Raw genomic sequence first — 15,586 nt, 5'->3', positions numbered from 1 at the left:
TGGGTGTGCGGCCGCGGTGCTGCTGCCTGTGCTGCTCCGGGCCCGCAGTGGTCCCCGTGCCCCCGCCGGGATGATCAACGCCATCCTGGTGTTCAACAACCACGGCAAGCCGCGGCTCGTCCGCTTCTACCAGCACCTGGTGCGCCGCCGGGGCCCGGGAGCGGGGCAGGGCTGGGGGCGCGGGCTCCGGGGGCTGGGGGTGTCCGGGGGGCACGGCCGGCCGCTGCGGCACCCGCTGGCCCCATGGGTGGCACCGGGACCGGCCGGCCCCCCGAGCCGCGGGTCCCGGGCGTGCCCAGCCACGGTGTCCTCCCGGCAGGCAGAGGAGGTGCAGCAGCAGATCATCCGTGACACCTTCCACCTGGTGCTGAAGCGGGATGACCACATCTGCAACTTCCTGGAGTGCGGCAGGTAGCGGCTGGGCCGTGCCGGGCTGTGCCCACGCTGCCGGGCCGTGCCCGCAGCCCTCAGCCCTGCCCTGTCCCCACAGCCTGTTCGGCGGCTCCGACTACAAGCTGATCTACCGCCACTACGCCACGCTGTACTTCGTGTTCTGCGTGGACTCCTCGGAGAGCGAGCTGGGCATCCTGGACCTCATCCAGGTGCGTCCCTGCGGGGCCCAGCTGCCCTGGCAGCGACCAGGAGCGTCCTGTGCCCGTGCCAGCCCTGTGCCAGCCCTTCTGAAAGGCCCGAGGAGCCCTCGGGGCCGCGGTGGGGAGGGGGCTGCACGTACTCCCCGAGCTGCTATGTGGCTTCTTCACCTGGGAGCAGCAGGGAAGGCTTCGGAAGGAATGTCTTTTAAAAATAGAAGCATAGAATCATTTAGGGTGGAAAAGACCCTTGAGAGCACCAAGTCCAACCATTAATCCCAGGATTCTGGAATCCCAGGCTGGAAGGGTTCTCAGGGATTGTCTGGTCCAGCCTTTCTTGGCAAAACACGGCCTAGGCAATTCCCAACACCCTGGCATGTGGAAAATATCCAGTGCTGGGGAATCCCTCACTTCCTCATGGACATTATTCAATGGCTGTTTCTTTGGAAAAAATTTTCCTCTTGAGCCTTATTGGAGTCTCCCCAAGAGGAACTTGTACCCATCATTCTGTGTCGCTCCATGTGACTCCTTGTATGAAAGGAGTTTCCAGCTTTGGAGTCACCCTTTAAACACCAGGATATGGGAAGAAGTTCCCCCCGAGCCTCCTTTGCTCCAGGCTGAGCCCCTTCCCAGCTCCCTCAGGGATTCTCCAGCCCCTTCCCAGCTCCCTCAGCCCCTCCTGGGGCTCCATTCCCTTCCCAGCTCCGTTCCCTGCCCTGGACACACTCCAGCCCCCCCAGGTCTCTCTTTTTGGGAGGGGCCCAGAGCTGCCCCCAGCACTGGAGGTGCCCCAGCAGTGCCAGCACAGGGGATGGGCACTGCCCTGGGCCTGTGCCCATGCTGGGGCTGACACGAGCCAGGTGCCATTGGCCTCTTGCTCACCTGGACACACCTGGGCTCGTGTTCAGCCAGTCTAGCTCCTTCTCCAGGCTCCCAGTCGCGCTGTCCCGTGCCTGGAGTGCTCCATGGCGCTGGTGTGACCCTGTTGCCTGCTCTCTGTCTGCTGCCCAGGTGTTTGTGGAGACGCTGGACAAGTGCTTTGAGAATGTCTGTGAGCTGGACCTCATCTTCCACATGGACAAGGTGGGTGCTGGGCTCGGGGCTGCTCCAGAGCCTGCATTTCTTGGGCTGGGGCTGGCCAGGAGAGCGTGGGTTTGGCAGGGGTCACTTTGGGGGGGACGGAGGTCCTGTATGGGAAGCTTTCAGCCCGTGTTCTTTGAAAGGCACTCACATCATGACCTCCCAAGGAGAGACCCCCGTGCTGGGCTGCTCGGAGCCTGGGGCAGCCGTGCCCAGCCCTGGGGCTGCCAGGTGACACATCTGTGCCCCACAGGCAGCCCTGCTGCAGCTGGGCAGACTCTGGCCTGGCGCTGGGGCGCTCTGCTCTGCTCCAGGCTGTGACACCTCGTGGGAGTTAACATTTTACTACAGCTGCCGGGAAAAAACGGCAAGGAACAATGGGAGTGTTTGGAATTCAAAATGCTGGGTAAACTTCGGTTTGAGCCACAGCCTGTAATGCTTCCTCTTGAGCCGGATGGTGATCCTGGGCGGGAGCCGTCCTCTTTGATCATGCCCTGGGTCACAAGGCTGCAGTTAGCTGGGGATAGGTAGCCAGGAATAGCTTGGAGCAGAGACAGGCTTGGCTCAGGGTGCTGGGCTTGATCAAGATTTTCTTGCTTTGCTGTAGACAAAAACATATCAACAAAAAAGAGCACTGGGGGGAAAAAATGTGTAAAATGCTCCCTTTCCATTCGTGATTCCAGCTGGTGAACTGGCAGGGAGGGGGAGTGAGCAGGTCTGGGGAGTCTCTATGTTACCAGTTGCTGAGGTTGGGTTTTGGTTTCACTGTTTGCCCTGCTGCAAGCGTTCCAAAATGCCACAACATAATTCTCTTGTCAGCAAAAGTGTTTATCAAAGGAGGAAGGAGGGCCAGGCAGCTGTGGGAGAAGTGTTGGCAGCTGCCCAGGTCACCTCTGCCCACAGCTGGGGGAGGATATGCTCATGGGTACTGACTGTGGGAGGGGCAGGACCCAGCAGCTTTTCACTCGGCCTTACTCTCAGCTGTACATGAGCTTTGCATGTAAAACACTGATCCCCACGGCCAGCCCGCAGCCCTTGGGCAGGGCACAGGACACCTCTGCCAGCAGCACTGGGGCCACCTTCCTCTGACCTCTCCTGCCAGAAGAACACTCTCAGGAGAGGGGAATTGGGGGTTTCTGGTAGTGGGGACCCCAGCTCGGTCACCCAGGCTCTGCCAGCCCTGCCCATCCCATGCTCCTGCTGCTTCCCAGCTTTGACTCAACTCTTGGCCATTATCAGTTGCTCCTCCGGTCTCTTTCTATATTTGGCACATGTTTATTTCTCAGATGTGCTCATGTTCCTGTGCTTCCCGGAGTTGGGTTGCAGAGGGAAGTGTTTGGGGTGCTGGGAATGTGCTGCTGTGTCCTGCTGGGCCCGGGCTGACCCCTGGGATGCCCAGGCAGGGCCATGAGTGTGTCCCCAGGCAGGGCCATGAGTGTGTCCCCAGACAGGGCCATGAGTGTGTCCCCAGACAGGGCTGTGAATGTCTCCCTGGGCAGGGGGTGGCAGGGTTCAGGTGCAACTTTGGCTGCATTCTGTAATTTTTCTTTTTGCCTTAAGTTCCACCTTGCACTGCCTGCAGCACAGGGCCATGGGACCGGGGTCCTGCTCCTGGGGTCCTGCTCCTGCCATGGGCCGATGGAGGGGGACGTTGGTCAGGCACCAGTGACACCAGTGCTGGTAGCTGCCCGTGCTGGGAGCCCCAGCCCAGAGCTGCAGGGATGCCCTGTGCCAAGGGGGGCTCAGGGTGGGCTATGCCCAGCTCTCAGCCACGCTTTCCACCTTGGAGGGGAGTGTGAGCTGCACTCAGCAGCTGCGGGCTCCCAGAGGGGACACATTCCTCAGGAAGTGCTGTGCTTTGGCTTGGAAAACAAAACTTGCTCAAGATTTCTGCCCTGTTGGTTTGGAGCCAGCTTGGGCTGAAGCCAGATCTTGAAGCAACGTTTCCTGATGCTCCCATATCCTTTTAGGCTGCAGGAGCCACTTGCTCCAGCTGCTTCGGCATGCACTGGGACTGGGCTGTGGGATGGGGGTCCCAGGGCTGTGGGGGGTCCCAGGAGCTGCCTGGGGCTCACCCTGTGCCCTGCTGGTCCCACACACCTGCTGCTGCTGCAGGACCTGTGGGAGCCCTGGGCTGGCTCACAGAGCTGGGACTGCCCCTCAGAGCACGTTTTCTCGTGTTCCTTATTCTCCCCAGGATTGTCCTGACAATGTTAGTCACAAGGTGTTTACTAGTGCAGCCTGGCTCTGTGAAACCATAAAACAATCTCGTTACCCAACTGTGCTCCTGTGTAGCCTCTTTCACGGAAGCAACTGGGTCCCATAAATCCATTATCTGTGCTGGGGGCTCATTGGGAACTGCTGACTCTGCAGACAATGCTGAGCTGAGCCAGGTGCAGAGCTGAAGGGGGTTGCAGCCACCAGCACAGCCTGGCTGCCGCCTCGGGGCTGGTTGCAATTTCAGGGGTTGCCACTCAGCAATGTTCCTTTCCCTGCTCTGGCTGTGTGATTGCACTGGCCCTGCCTGGCTGTTCATCTGTGAACTTGAGGGATCCCAGAAGGAGCAGACTGCCTTGGCAGCTCTGTGGTTTTTCTGTGCCCATGTCACAGTCCCAACCTCAGAGACAGCAGGGAGGCCAGGCCATGGCCTGGCTCTCTGAGGAGAAGGAGCTTCTGGGGAGAAGTGTCCTCCCAGTGAGGACCCTGCTGCCTGCTGGGTCATCTCTAGGACACGCTCCTGCTGTAACCTGGCTCCTGGCCCAGGGAGGGAGCAGCCATGTGCCGGGGGTGGCACAGCCAGGCTGTGCCAGTGGAACCAGTTGCATCTGGCTGCTGCAGGGGCTGCCATGGGCCTGGTGGGTGTGTGTCATCTCCAGTGGGGACAGGTGGTAAGCGGAGCTTTGGGGCTCCCCCTGGCTCTCAGAAGGGGAGATGCTGGCCCCTGACATGCTCCCAGGAGCGGCCCTCAGCCTTCTGTTCCCTCCGTCCCTCCCTGGCAGGTCCACCACATCCTGCAGGAGATGGTGATCGGCGGGATGGTGCTGGAGACCAACATGAACGAGATTGTGGCGCAGGTGGAGGCGCAGGGCAAGCTGGAGAAGGCAGAGGTGAGCGGTGACACTGCAGCCCTGCCCTGCGGGAGCTGACAGACCCTGGGCTGCGAGGGGGGTGGCCCACGGGGACTGGGGTGGGCGTGGGGGGATATCCAGGGCACTCCCAGTGTCTGCCTGCCTGAGCCCTCGATGGGGCTGGGCACATCCCATGGTGCTGGTCAGGAGTGCAGGGAGCTGCTGGAAGTGGTTCTTTTGTCAAGGTTAATAGCCCAGGCCATTAAAGGTTTATAATGAAGATGCTGTGGAGGGGCTGTGGGGTGGGGCCAGTGGTCACGGTCCCTCTGTCCCCAGGGAGGCCTCTCAGCTGCTCCTTCCCGTGCCGTGTCGGCCGTGAAGAACATCAACCTGCCCGAGATCCCCCGCAACATCAACATCGGGGACATCAACATCAAAGTGCCCAATCTGTCACAGTTCATGTGAGCAGCCCGTGCTGGGGGGCTGCCTGCTAGGCAGAGCTGGGGTCCCGGCTCCTCCCGGGGCTCTGCACACACAGGGGCTGATGGTGGCCGAGGGCAGAGAGCAGTGACAGGGCTCAGAGAACGAGGTGGGCGGTCCCTCCCTCTGGAGCTGGGCTCAGTTCTGCTCCCTGGTCCCCCAACAAGGAGGCTGCTCTTCCTTTCCTTCCTCCCTGTGGACATGCAGCCTCTCCTCGCTGTGGGGAAGAGTTGGCTCCTGCCTCTCCTGGGATTCTTGGCATTCCCAGAGGTGAAAGTGTGCCTGTAGTGACGGCTCTGTCAGGAGCTGCAGGTTGTCTCCTCCATCCTCCCAGCCATGGCTGTCCCCTGCCCTGGTCCTGCTCTCTGTGATGGGCCCCAGCTGGGTGGGGGTCACTCACGGGAGCTGCTGTGTGCCCTGGGGACCGCGTGAGGGGGACATGCTGGAGCGGGGATGTGGCAGCAAGAGGGAGGGGAGCTGAGAGACCTGGGGGGCTTGCAGGGTCAGGCCGGGCTGGGGCTGCTGGAGTGTGTCCCTGTGTCCCAATAAACTGCCCTTGAACCCGTGTCTGTGTCTGCTGTGGGTGCTGCTGGACGGGGAGGGGGCCGGGGGCTCTGTGCAGCTCTCCTGGGGCGGCTGCAGCCCTGGGGGGCTTTCCCACCAGGGGGTGGGAAAGGGGGCCCCAGATGCCCCAGGGGAGGGCAGGGGGCTTAGGGCAGGGTCCCTGGCTGCACGCTCTGCTCTCGGAGCAGGTGTGGGGAGGGTGATGGCCCTGCTCAAGCTGTGATGGTGTCCCTGCTTTGGGCCTTTGGTGGCAGGTCACCCCTTGCCAGTTCCTGCCCTCTCCCTGCTGCAGAGCATCCTCTGCAGGGACCCGTGAGCTCTGACAGCTCTGTGGGTGTGTGGGACCCGTGGGGCTGGGGTCCTCTGAGGCTGGGGAGGAGCAGGGCTGGTTCTGGGGGTCACAGTGACCCTGATGGGCTCTGTCAGCCGTGTACCCCACGCCCCTGGCTCCGCCGCGGCTCCATCTGGCCACCAGCCCCTGGGCTGGCCAGGGGCCCTTCCTCTGCTCCCCAGCTGTGCTCCGGGTTCTGCCTCCACTTCCCCTGGCAGGGAAACCGTGACTCTGCCTGGAAGGAATTTCCCCTCCCTGCAGCTTAACCCTTCCCCAGCTGGCCACTAGCCACACCAGCGCTCCTGGAGGTCAAGGAGCTGGGCTACCTGCTGTGTCCTCTTCTCCGCTGGCTCTCCTCTTCCTCTGCTTCCCTATTCCTCCTCGTCCTCGTCCTCTAGTAGGTGCCGGCGAAGCGTGCAGGTGAGCCATCGTGCCGGGGCCATGTCCTGGGGCTGGGACAGTCGGAGGGGAACGCTCCTGCTCACCTCACGGCGAGCTGCTCTGCGCCAGGCCGGGCTGCGGGGCCGGGCTGCGGCGGGCAGTGCCCGTGTCCGGCCCCGGCCAAGCATCCCGAGCCGCCGGCAGGGCTGTGTCCGGCCACACGTGCTGCCTGCGCAGCGCCCGAGGCCGCTCTGCCGCCGGCCCGGCCCCGGCCCCGGCCCCGGCCTGCAGCTCCGCGGGCCGAGCCGGCCTGAGGCCCGTGGCCGCGCTGGGCCGGGGCGGCCTCTCTGCCGGCCCGCTCTCTGCTCCAAGCCCGGGCTGAGGCGGGCATGAGCCGGGCCGAGCCCCCGGCCCGGGGAGCCCCCAGCCCCCGGAGCCGCAGCCCCGAGGCGGTGGCCAGGGCTGTGCCCAGGGGGCTGCGCTGGCTGCCTCAGCAGAGCCCACAGCGAGCCGGGGCACGCAGCCTGTGAAGGGCTGTGGGGCAGCGGCTGCCGCCCCGAGCCCCTCATGGTGCCGAGATGGGGCTGGGTGCCGGGCACGGCTCCGGGCCGCAGCCCTGGGTGCCGGGCAGGGCTCCGGGCCGCAGCCCTGGGTGCCGGGCAGGGCTCCGGGCCCCAGCCCTGGGTGCCGGGCACGGCTCCGGGCCGCAGCCCTGGGTGCCGGGCACGGCTCCGGGCCGCAGCCCACCGCCTGCCCCGGCTGCGCTGCGCTGTGGCACCCGCGGGTGCCGGGTTTGGCTGCGCTCAGCCCTGCCCGCCGGAGCGTGCTCCCCAAGCCAGGCCCTTCCCCAGCAGCTTTTCCCCTAAAACTGCCTCCTCGCCCTGCTTTTCCCCTAAAACTGCCTCCTCGCCCTGCTCCGGGCGGCGGAGCCCCCGCCGGCAGCTCCCCCCTCGCTGCCCCGCGCCGTGCCGCCCCGCCGCCGGCAGACACGAGGTTAAGGGGGCGAGAGCTGCGGGTTCCTGCCCTGGCGCTTCGGAGGAAGCTTTCCTCCCTTCGCAGCCGGGGCGGGCGGCAGCACAGGCGGGCAGCGGCACGGGCAGGAGCGGCAGCAGGGCGGCCGGGACCCCGCTGCCCCGGCGGAGCGCAGGAAGGTGAGCGGGCACGCTGCTGCTGCTGCGGAGGCTCCGCGGGCTGCAGGGGCTGCGGGGTGTGGGGCTAGCAGTGGGGTTCACGTACATGGGGGTTATGGGGCCCCTATGCAATGCGGGGCCTGCGGGGGTGCATGACGGTGTGGAGGGCTCTGGGGGGTGTCAGGCTGTGGGGTGTGTGAGGCCAGAGCCCCAAGGCACCCACGTGCTCCGGGGGTGACGCCCAACATCTGTGCCGCTTGTGGGAGGTGTGTGTGCTGCTGGCTGGGCTCCAGAGAGGGTCTCCTGGGGCTGGGGACAGAGTCCTGCAGGCTGGGGGAGTCGGGGTGTGGGTGCTGCGTCTGCTGCTCCCCGTTCACTCCTTCCAGCCAGTGGGGGATGCCTGCGTGCTGTGCCCAAGGGGCTGTGGGGAGGCCAGGGGGTGTGCAGAGGGCCTGGCACCCTCCCAGCCGCCTGTGTGCCCTTGGACCCCTGGGGGACTGTCCCCAAAGCCTTTGGCCAGAGCCGGGGTGGGGATGGGACTGAGAGAGCCAGCAGTCACCTCTGGGCTTGGGGGATGGCTGTGCCTAACAGGGAGTGCCAGGGACAGCAGCACATCCAGAGTGACTTGTGCCAGGCACGGTGGCCCCGGCAGGTGCAGCTGGGTGCTGTCAGGGACAGGGCAAGGACTCCCTGAGGACACCACTCACTCATCCTGGTTTGCCCTTTGCCCCAGCTGTGGCTCCTGGCAGCACCTGCCCATATCTCGCTATGGAGAGATTGATTAGATCCTGAGAACAGGACTTCCTATTTTTTCCCAGTGTGTGACAGGATGTGTCACCCCCACCCTGGGTGGGGACCTCACCTGTGCCCACTGGGGCTGGGCTCACAAGGACGGAGTTTGACCCCGCTGCCTCCAGGTACCTGACCCTGGACTTTGAGAGCGCTGTGAGCAGAGGAGCCCCGCCCAAGTGTCCCTCCCCACATTCCCCCGCAGCTGCCAGGCCCCTGTGCTGCACCATGCTGCCCAGCTTTCCCTGGGTGGGGCAGCCTGTGTGCTGTGCCCCCCGCACGCCGGGGCACTGTCAGAGGCCTGGACCCTCTGACAGTGTCGCTCGAGGGTGAACGGGGTGACACTGAGCCTGCATCTGAGCTTGGCTGATGGGGACACACGCTGCATGGTGGGATGTGGCTGCTGGCTGCGACCACCCGCTCTGTCCCTCCCTCTGCAGGGCCAGGCCAGCGCTGGGGCAGGACGCCGGGTCCAGGCACACAGCCCGCTCACGCTCCCCCATGGTGCCACCCCCCGCTGCCAGCTCTGCCCCTGCAGCAGCGGCGCCGGGCGTTGCTGCTCCTGCCAGGCTGGGGGGCGGGCGGGTGGAAAGCTCATCCCAGGGTCTGTCGCCGCCCTGAACCCCATGCCCATTTAATCCTTCACCCATTAACTTGGACTAATAAACCTCGTGGGAGCGAGAGGCTAAAAGCCGTGCTTGCACCAGAGCCGTCTCTGCCAGTGCCGCTCCTGCTGCCCGCCATGGCAGGCGGCTTCTTCATCAGCAAGACCGTGGGCATCGTGGCCATCGTGCTGGGCCTGGGGGCTGTGGCCACCATCATTGCACTCTCGGTGGTGTACGCCCAGGAAAAGAACAAGGGGACATCAGATGTGGGCAGCAACACCACGGCCAGCCCCGACACCAGCACCACCACCCCTGCCCCCAACAACCCCTGGAACCGGTGGAGGTTGCCGACCACGCTGAAGCCGGAGTTCTACGAGGTGTCCCTGCAGCCCTTCCTGAAGCCCGATGCCAACAACATGTACATCTTCAAGGGCAACAGCAGCGTGGTCTTCTTGTGTGAGGAAGCGACCAACCTCATCCTCATCCACAGCAAGAAACTGAGCTACACCATGCAGGGCTCCTTCCATGCCACCTTGAAGGCAGAGGGTGGTGGCAGTGCCCCTGCCATCTCCAGCACCTGGCTGGAGAATACCACCCAGTACCTGGTGGTGCAGCTGGAGGCTCCCCTGCAGCAGGGCCAGCGGTACCGGCTGTCCAGCAACTTCACCGGGGAGCTGGCCGATGACCTGGCTGGCTTCTATCGCAGCGAATACACAGACGAGTCAGGCATCAAGTAGGTGGAAGGCAGGGGATGGGGTGGAAGCCACGGGGCTGGCCCAGTGTGATGGTGGGAAGGGGAATGGGGGCACAGGGCTGGCACAGGGCAGTGGAGGGCATGGGCTGGCTTTGGGGCTCCTCTCCCACCAGGGCCATGGGATGGGTGTGTGGAGCCTCTGTGCCCCCCTTGCATCCTCATGCCGCTCCAGTGGCGATGGGAGACAGGGGACTGGGGGGTGCAGCCTCCACAGGGACCCCCAGGACTGATGGGGCTGGCTCACAGGCAGGTGGTGGCCACCACGCAGATGCAGGCGGCTGATGCACGCAAAGCTTTCCCCTGCTTCGACGAGCCAGCCATGAAAGCCAACTTCTCAGTGACGCTGATCCACCCCTCTGGCTACAAGGCCATTTCCAACATGCCTGCCAAAAGTGAGTGGGGGGGGGGGGACCCCACTGGGGGGCTGGGGGGTCAGGCAGGGCTGTGGGGTGATTCTGTGATCTCCACAGACACCAGCGAGCTGGAGATTGATGGAGAAATCTGGAATGTCACTGAGTTTTACACCACTCCCCGGATGTCCACGTACCTTCTGGCATTCATCGTCAGCCAGTTCACCTCCGTGGACAACAGCTCGGAGGGAACACTGGTAGGATGGGGTGGGGTGCACCCCCTGCCCATGTGGGTGGCTGAGCCTGGGCCACTGATGAGTCCTGCATCCCTCCTCTCCAGATTCGCATCTGGGGCCGCCCCAAAGCCATCGATGAGGGCCAGGGTGACTACGCACTCAAGGTCACTGGCCCCATCCTCAGCTTCTTTGAGAAGCATTACAACACGGCCTACCCGCTCCCGAAGTCCGGTGGGTGCTGCGGGGTGCCCGGGGCACTGGGTTGAGGTGCCCAGGCAGGGGACAGGATGGTCCAGCGTGCTGTCAGCTGGGCACTGACCGAGTCCTCCATCCCCAGACCAGGTTGGCCTCCCCGATTTCAATGCGGGCGCGATGGAGAACTGGGGGCTGGTGACCTACCGGGAGAACTCGCTGCTCTTTGACGCTAACTACTCCTCCATCGGCAACAAGGAGCGGGTGGTGACCGTCATCGCCCACGAGCTGGCACACCAGGTACCTGCTGCGCCCCTCGCCCACCGCCCTGGCTGACGGCGGGCGGCTGAGGGAGTGCTGTGCCCTCTGCAGTGGTTTGGGAATTTGGTGACGCTGCGGTGGTGGAACGACCTGTGGCTGAACGAGGGCTTCGCCTCGTACGTGGAGTACCTGGGTGCTGACTCTGCTGAGCCCGACTGGAACATTGTGAGTGCCAGGGCCGAGGGGCGTGGGGCAGGCAGGGGAACGGGCACCCCGGGGCTGCCCCGGTGGCGGGCGGTACGCCGGGGCTGAGGAGGGTGCCGGTGCCCCCTCTGCAGAAAGACCTGATGGTGCTGAACGAGCTGCATACGGTGATGGCCACAGACGCCCTGGCCAGCTCCCACCCGCTCTCCTTCCGCGAGGACGAGATCAACACCTCAGCCCAGATCAGTGAAGTCTTCGACACCATCGCCTACAGCAAGGTGTGCACGGGGGTCCCTGGGTGGGGATGGACTGCGGGGTGTCCCTGCCTTCTCTGACCTGCTGTCCCTGCAGGGAGCATCGGTGCTGCGGATGCTCTCGAGCTTCCTTAGTGAGGACATCTTCAAGGAGGGGCTGCAGGTGAGGTGCTGCTGGTACTGGGGGCAGCGAGCCCAGTGCAGGGTGGGCATCCCATGGTAGAGACCTTCCTGGCTGCTCTAGGGGGGTCCCACACCCCAGATTTGTCCTTGCTCACCCGTCTCTCCTGGTGCTCTCCCACAGTCCTACCTCCACACCTTCTCCTACAGCAACACCATCTACACTGACCTCTGGGTCCATCTGCAACAGGTGAGAGGGCTGGTGCTCCTGCAGCATCCCCGGCCCTGGCTCTGGGGGGCTGCCTGGTGTGGCAGGGTCCCCCATGCTGGGTGAGGGTTGCAGCGCTGGCCAAGCCCCACGCTGGCTGTGCCTCTGGCCCTGGTGACCGGTGGCACTGCCATCCCCGCAGGCGGTGGACAAGAACGGAGTCCAGCTGCCTGACACTATCAGCAACATCATGGACCGCTGGACGCTGCAGATGGGCTTCCCTGTGGTGACTGTTGACACCCGCAGCGGCACCGTCAGCCAGACCCATTTCCTGCTGGACCCCACATCTCCTGTGGACAGACCCTCTGTTTTCAAGTGAGTGTGGCGGGGCTGGCTGGGAACTGAGGGGTCAGGGGATGAGGGCCAGTCCCACCACCTGTCTGTCCACGGCGCAGCTACACCTGGATTGTCCCCATCACCTGGATGACAGGCAGTGGCCGGGGGAACAGCACCTACTGGCTGACCCAAGTCACAGGTATGGCACGTCCTGGCCGTGAGTGGGGGTCTTGCTGTCACTTCCACTGCTATGGCACGGCTCGGGGTTCCCAGGGAGGCAGTGGTGGTGGGGGCTGAGCCTGGTCCTCCCTGGCGTGGGGGGATGCAGCTCTGGCAGAACCTCCTGTCCCTTTCCCAGCCACCAACAGCAACTTCAGCCTCAACACCCCCGACTGGCTCCTGCTGAACCTCAATGTCACTGGGTACTTCCGTGTCAATTACAACCAGGAGAACTGGGATCAGCTCCTCAAGCAGCTTGACACTAACCACACGGTACCTGGGGTGCTGAGGGCTGTGGTGTGGGACTCCATTCACACCACCCCGCTCAGGCTGCCCTGAGACACTGACTTTGCTCTCTCAGGTCTTCCCTCTGATCAACCGTGCCCAGATCATTGACGATGCCTTTAACCTGGCCAGGTGAGCCCTGCCTGGTGGTCTGGGTGCCACTGGAGTGAGGGGCTGGGTGGAGTGGGTGCTCTGGGGTGGGCAGTGCCAGTGGGGCTGCAGAGGTGACGCTGCCCTCACCCCTGACAGGGCCAAGTACATCAATGTGACCTTGGCTCTGGACACGACACGGTTCCTGAGCCAGGAGACAGAATACATGCCCTGGCAGGCAGCACTCACCAACCTCAAGTACTTCCAGCAGATGTTTGACCGCAGCGAGGTCTTTGGGGCCATGTCGGTGAGTGGTGCCAGCCCCCTGTGCTGGGCATGAGGGGCCAGGATTGCCCCCAGGGTGGTGTGGGGGCTGCTGCCAGTGTCACTGGGCACTGACTCCCTCTTGCCCCCAGAAATACATAAACAAGCAGGTGACCCCTCTCTTCGAGCACTACCAGAAGCTCACCAATAACTGGACGAATATCCTCAGTGACTACCCACTGATGGTGCAGTGAGTACCGTGGCCCTGGGGCTGGGCTGGGTCCCTGGGGTCTCCCTGACTGCGCTGGGTACAGGGCACAGCCCAGCCCCCAGCTGGCGCTGGCCGGTGGGTGCCCTGTGCCAGACCCCAGCCCTCACGGCCTCTCTCCCCCAGGTACAACGAGGCCAATGCCATCAGCACCGCTTGCTCCTTCGGTGTCACCGCTTGCCAGAATTTGGCCATCGACTACTTGCGCCAGTGGCAGAATAGCACCACCAACCCGTGAGCCCTGGGACCCCGGTGCTGTGTGTGGTGGGATGGGCACGGCGAGGGGCGCCTGGCACTGACAGCTCTTACCCCAACAGGGTCCCCCCGAACCTGCGCTCAGCCATCTACTGCAGCATGGTGGCCACGGGCGGGGAGGATGCCTGGGATTTCCTCTGGCAGAAGTTCACGGAGGCCCACGTGGTGTCTGAGGCTGACAAGCTCCGCACGGCCCTCTCCTGCAGCCCGCACCCCTGGATCCTCAACCGGTGCGTGTGGGGTCTGGCTGGCACTGCGGTGAGCCCGTCACCCTCCTCATGGCCCCTGGCAGCCCCTCACCCCTCGTCGTGCCCCTGCAGGTACCTGCAGTACACGCTCGACCCTGCAAAGATCCGGAAGCAGGATGCCACCTCCACCATCAACAGCATTGCCAGCAACGTCGTGGGGCAGCCCCTGGCCTGGGACTTCATCCGAGGCAACTGGAGGACGCTCTTCACCCAGTGAGCACCGCGGGGGCTGGGGGCACCCTGCCTGCCTGCGCCCCTGGAGGGTGCCACTGTCCCTTCCCCTGTCCCCTGTCCCCTGCCCTGGCTGAGCACACTTCTGCTCTCCCAGGTACGGGGGCGGCTCCTTCTCCTTCTCCCGCCTGATTTTATCTGTGACCCAGCGCTTCTCCTCAGAGTTTGAGCTGCAACAGGTGAGGCTGGACCCTGGCAGGAGCCAGGGGACCAGGGACCCCAGCCTTGACAGCGCTGCCCTTTGCCAGCAGCCCTGAGAGGGGATTTCCTGCCCCTTGTGTGCCCAGGGGTGCAAGAGGCTTCTGTCCCTGTCCCAGGCTGCTGGGTGCCTGCTGGGAGGGTGGCAGCAATGCCCAGGGGCTGTCAGAGTGCTCCTGGGGGCTGTTGGGGTGCTGCATGGGCTGCTGGAGGCTGTTGGGGTGCTCCTGGAGGCTGCTGAGATGGTGCTGGGGGCTCTCAGGGTGCTGTTGGGGCTGTCAGGATGATGTTGGGTGGTGTTGGGGGCGGCCGGAGTGGTGCTGGGGGCTCACAGAGGCTATGGGGGTGCTCCTGGGGGCTGTTGGTGTCCTGCCAGGGAGCAGCTGAGAGATGCTGGGGTGGGGCTGGAGTGCTCCCAGGGGCTGGAGTGCTCCCAGGGGTGTTCCTGGGGGTGTCCAATGGTGCTGGGAGCTGCTGGGATCTGCCCTGCCTGCTCCAGCCCCGTCTCTGCCTGGCAGCTGGAGCAGTTCAAGAAGGACAACGAGGACATCGGGTTTGGGTCGGGGACGCGGGCACTGGAGCAGGCGCTGGAGCAGACCCGCGCTAACATCAAGTGGGTGGAGGAGAACCGGGCCACGGTGCTGGCCTGGTTTGAGAATGAGACCAAGAGCGGATAACAGGCGCCTCCTGCGCTTCCCCGGCCACCGGCACGGACCCGCGGCCGCGGCAGAGTGCCTGCACCCCCGCCCTGCCAGGGAGGGGCTGACGCCTGCATGAAGGGCACTGGGGACCCGGGGGCTTGGCAGGGGGAGGTCGGGCTGGTGCGCTCGGGGGTGTAAATAAACGCCTGGTTTCCAGGGCCACCCTGCGGGCCGGGCCGTGCTGTGGGGACTCTGACAGACTGGGTGGGGAGCGCCAGGGGCCGGGCAGGCCCGGGGCTGGGAGCCCCCGGCTGTTAGGAGCCTGGTGCTAAGTGGCTCTGGGGGCTTCGCTGACGCCAGCCCCCAGCCCCTCTGTCTGACAGCTGCGTGCGAGCTCTCCTGCTGGGCCCTGCTCAGGGGGCTGGCACCAGCACCCCTCTGCCCGCGCTGCCCTGAGCAGGTGCTGCAGGCTCGGGCAGGGCCAGGCTGTGACAGGTAGCAGGGACTGTCCCTGAGGGGCCTGCAGGGATGGAGCTGCCTTTGGGCTCAGGGAAGGGAGGGGACCCCAGGCAGGTGGGAGCTGCGGGCCAGTGGGGCTGGGGACAGCCTTGGTGGTGAGTCCCTCTGCCACCTCAGCCCTGGGACACGTCTGGGCTGGGGGCTGGGCTGGCAGTGGGCACCGAGCTGCTGGCCCGGGGCAGCACCTGGCAGTGTGTGTGGGGTGCCAGGCTGAAGGGTGCTCCCAGCCCACCCTGTGCTGGGGTGCAGGTCCCGCAGTCAGGAATGGGGCAGCAGCTCTGCAGGGCAGCTTTAGTGAGGGTCCTGGTGTCTGTCCCATCCTGTGCAGCTTTGTGTCATGGCTGTGCCACCAACCCATGGCCATGCCACTGTCCCACTGCCCCACTGCCCTGCCACCGTGCCTGTGTGGGCTCTGTGTCCAGGGGTGCAGGCAGC

At 64.7% G+C, this 15,586-nt stretch overlaps 2 protein-coding genes across 2 annotated transcripts; both read left to right on the top strand.

The window, feature by feature from the left end:
• Nucleotides 1-5: 5 nt before the first annotated feature.
• AP3S2 (adaptor related protein complex 3 subunit sigma 2) lies at nucleotides 6-5,783 on the top strand. Its single transcript, XM_064389492.1, has 6 exons — nucleotides 6-139; nucleotides 320-411; nucleotides 491-602; nucleotides 1,602-1,673; nucleotides 4,670-4,777; nucleotides 5,075-5,783. The coding sequence occupies exons 1-6, from the start codon at nucleotides 71-73 to the stop codon at nucleotides 5,201-5,203; spliced, it is 582 nt and encodes a 193-aa protein (XP_064245562.1). The 5' UTR covers nucleotides 6-70; the 3' UTR covers nucleotides 5,204-5,783.
• A 3,319-nt stretch (nucleotides 5,784-9,102) lies between these two features.
• ANPEP (alanyl aminopeptidase, membrane) lies at nucleotides 9,103-14,854 on the top strand. Its single transcript, XM_064389480.1, has 20 exons — nucleotides 9,103-9,751; nucleotides 10,019-10,164; nucleotides 10,243-10,379; nucleotides 10,463-10,589; nucleotides 10,696-10,850; nucleotides 10,923-11,036; nucleotides 11,150-11,293; nucleotides 11,367-11,432; nucleotides 11,574-11,639; nucleotides 11,800-11,972; nucleotides 12,053-12,132; nucleotides 12,292-12,425; nucleotides 12,514-12,569; nucleotides 12,687-12,834; nucleotides 12,944-13,041; nucleotides 13,186-13,293; nucleotides 13,377-13,544; nucleotides 13,635-13,775; nucleotides 13,891-13,972; nucleotides 14,510-14,854. Exons 1-20 carry the CDS (start codon nucleotides 9,156-9,158, stop codon nucleotides 14,666-14,668), a joined length of 2,898 nt encoding a protein of 965 aa, XP_064245550.1. The 5' UTR covers nucleotides 9,103-9,155; the 3' UTR covers nucleotides 14,669-14,854.
• Nucleotides 14,855-15,586: the final 732 nt, after the last annotated feature.

The sequence above is a fragment of the Passer domesticus genome, chromosome 14 (genome assembly GCF_036417665.1).
Source record: "Passer domesticus isolate bPasDom1 chromosome 14, bPasDom1.hap1, whole genome shotgun sequence".
NCBI classification, from domain to species: Eukaryota; Metazoa; Chordata; class Aves; order Passeriformes; family Passeridae; genus Passer; species Passer domesticus.
The sequence above is the reverse complement of the archived record's forward strand: the minus strand, read 5'-3'. Positions and strand labels throughout refer to the sequence as shown.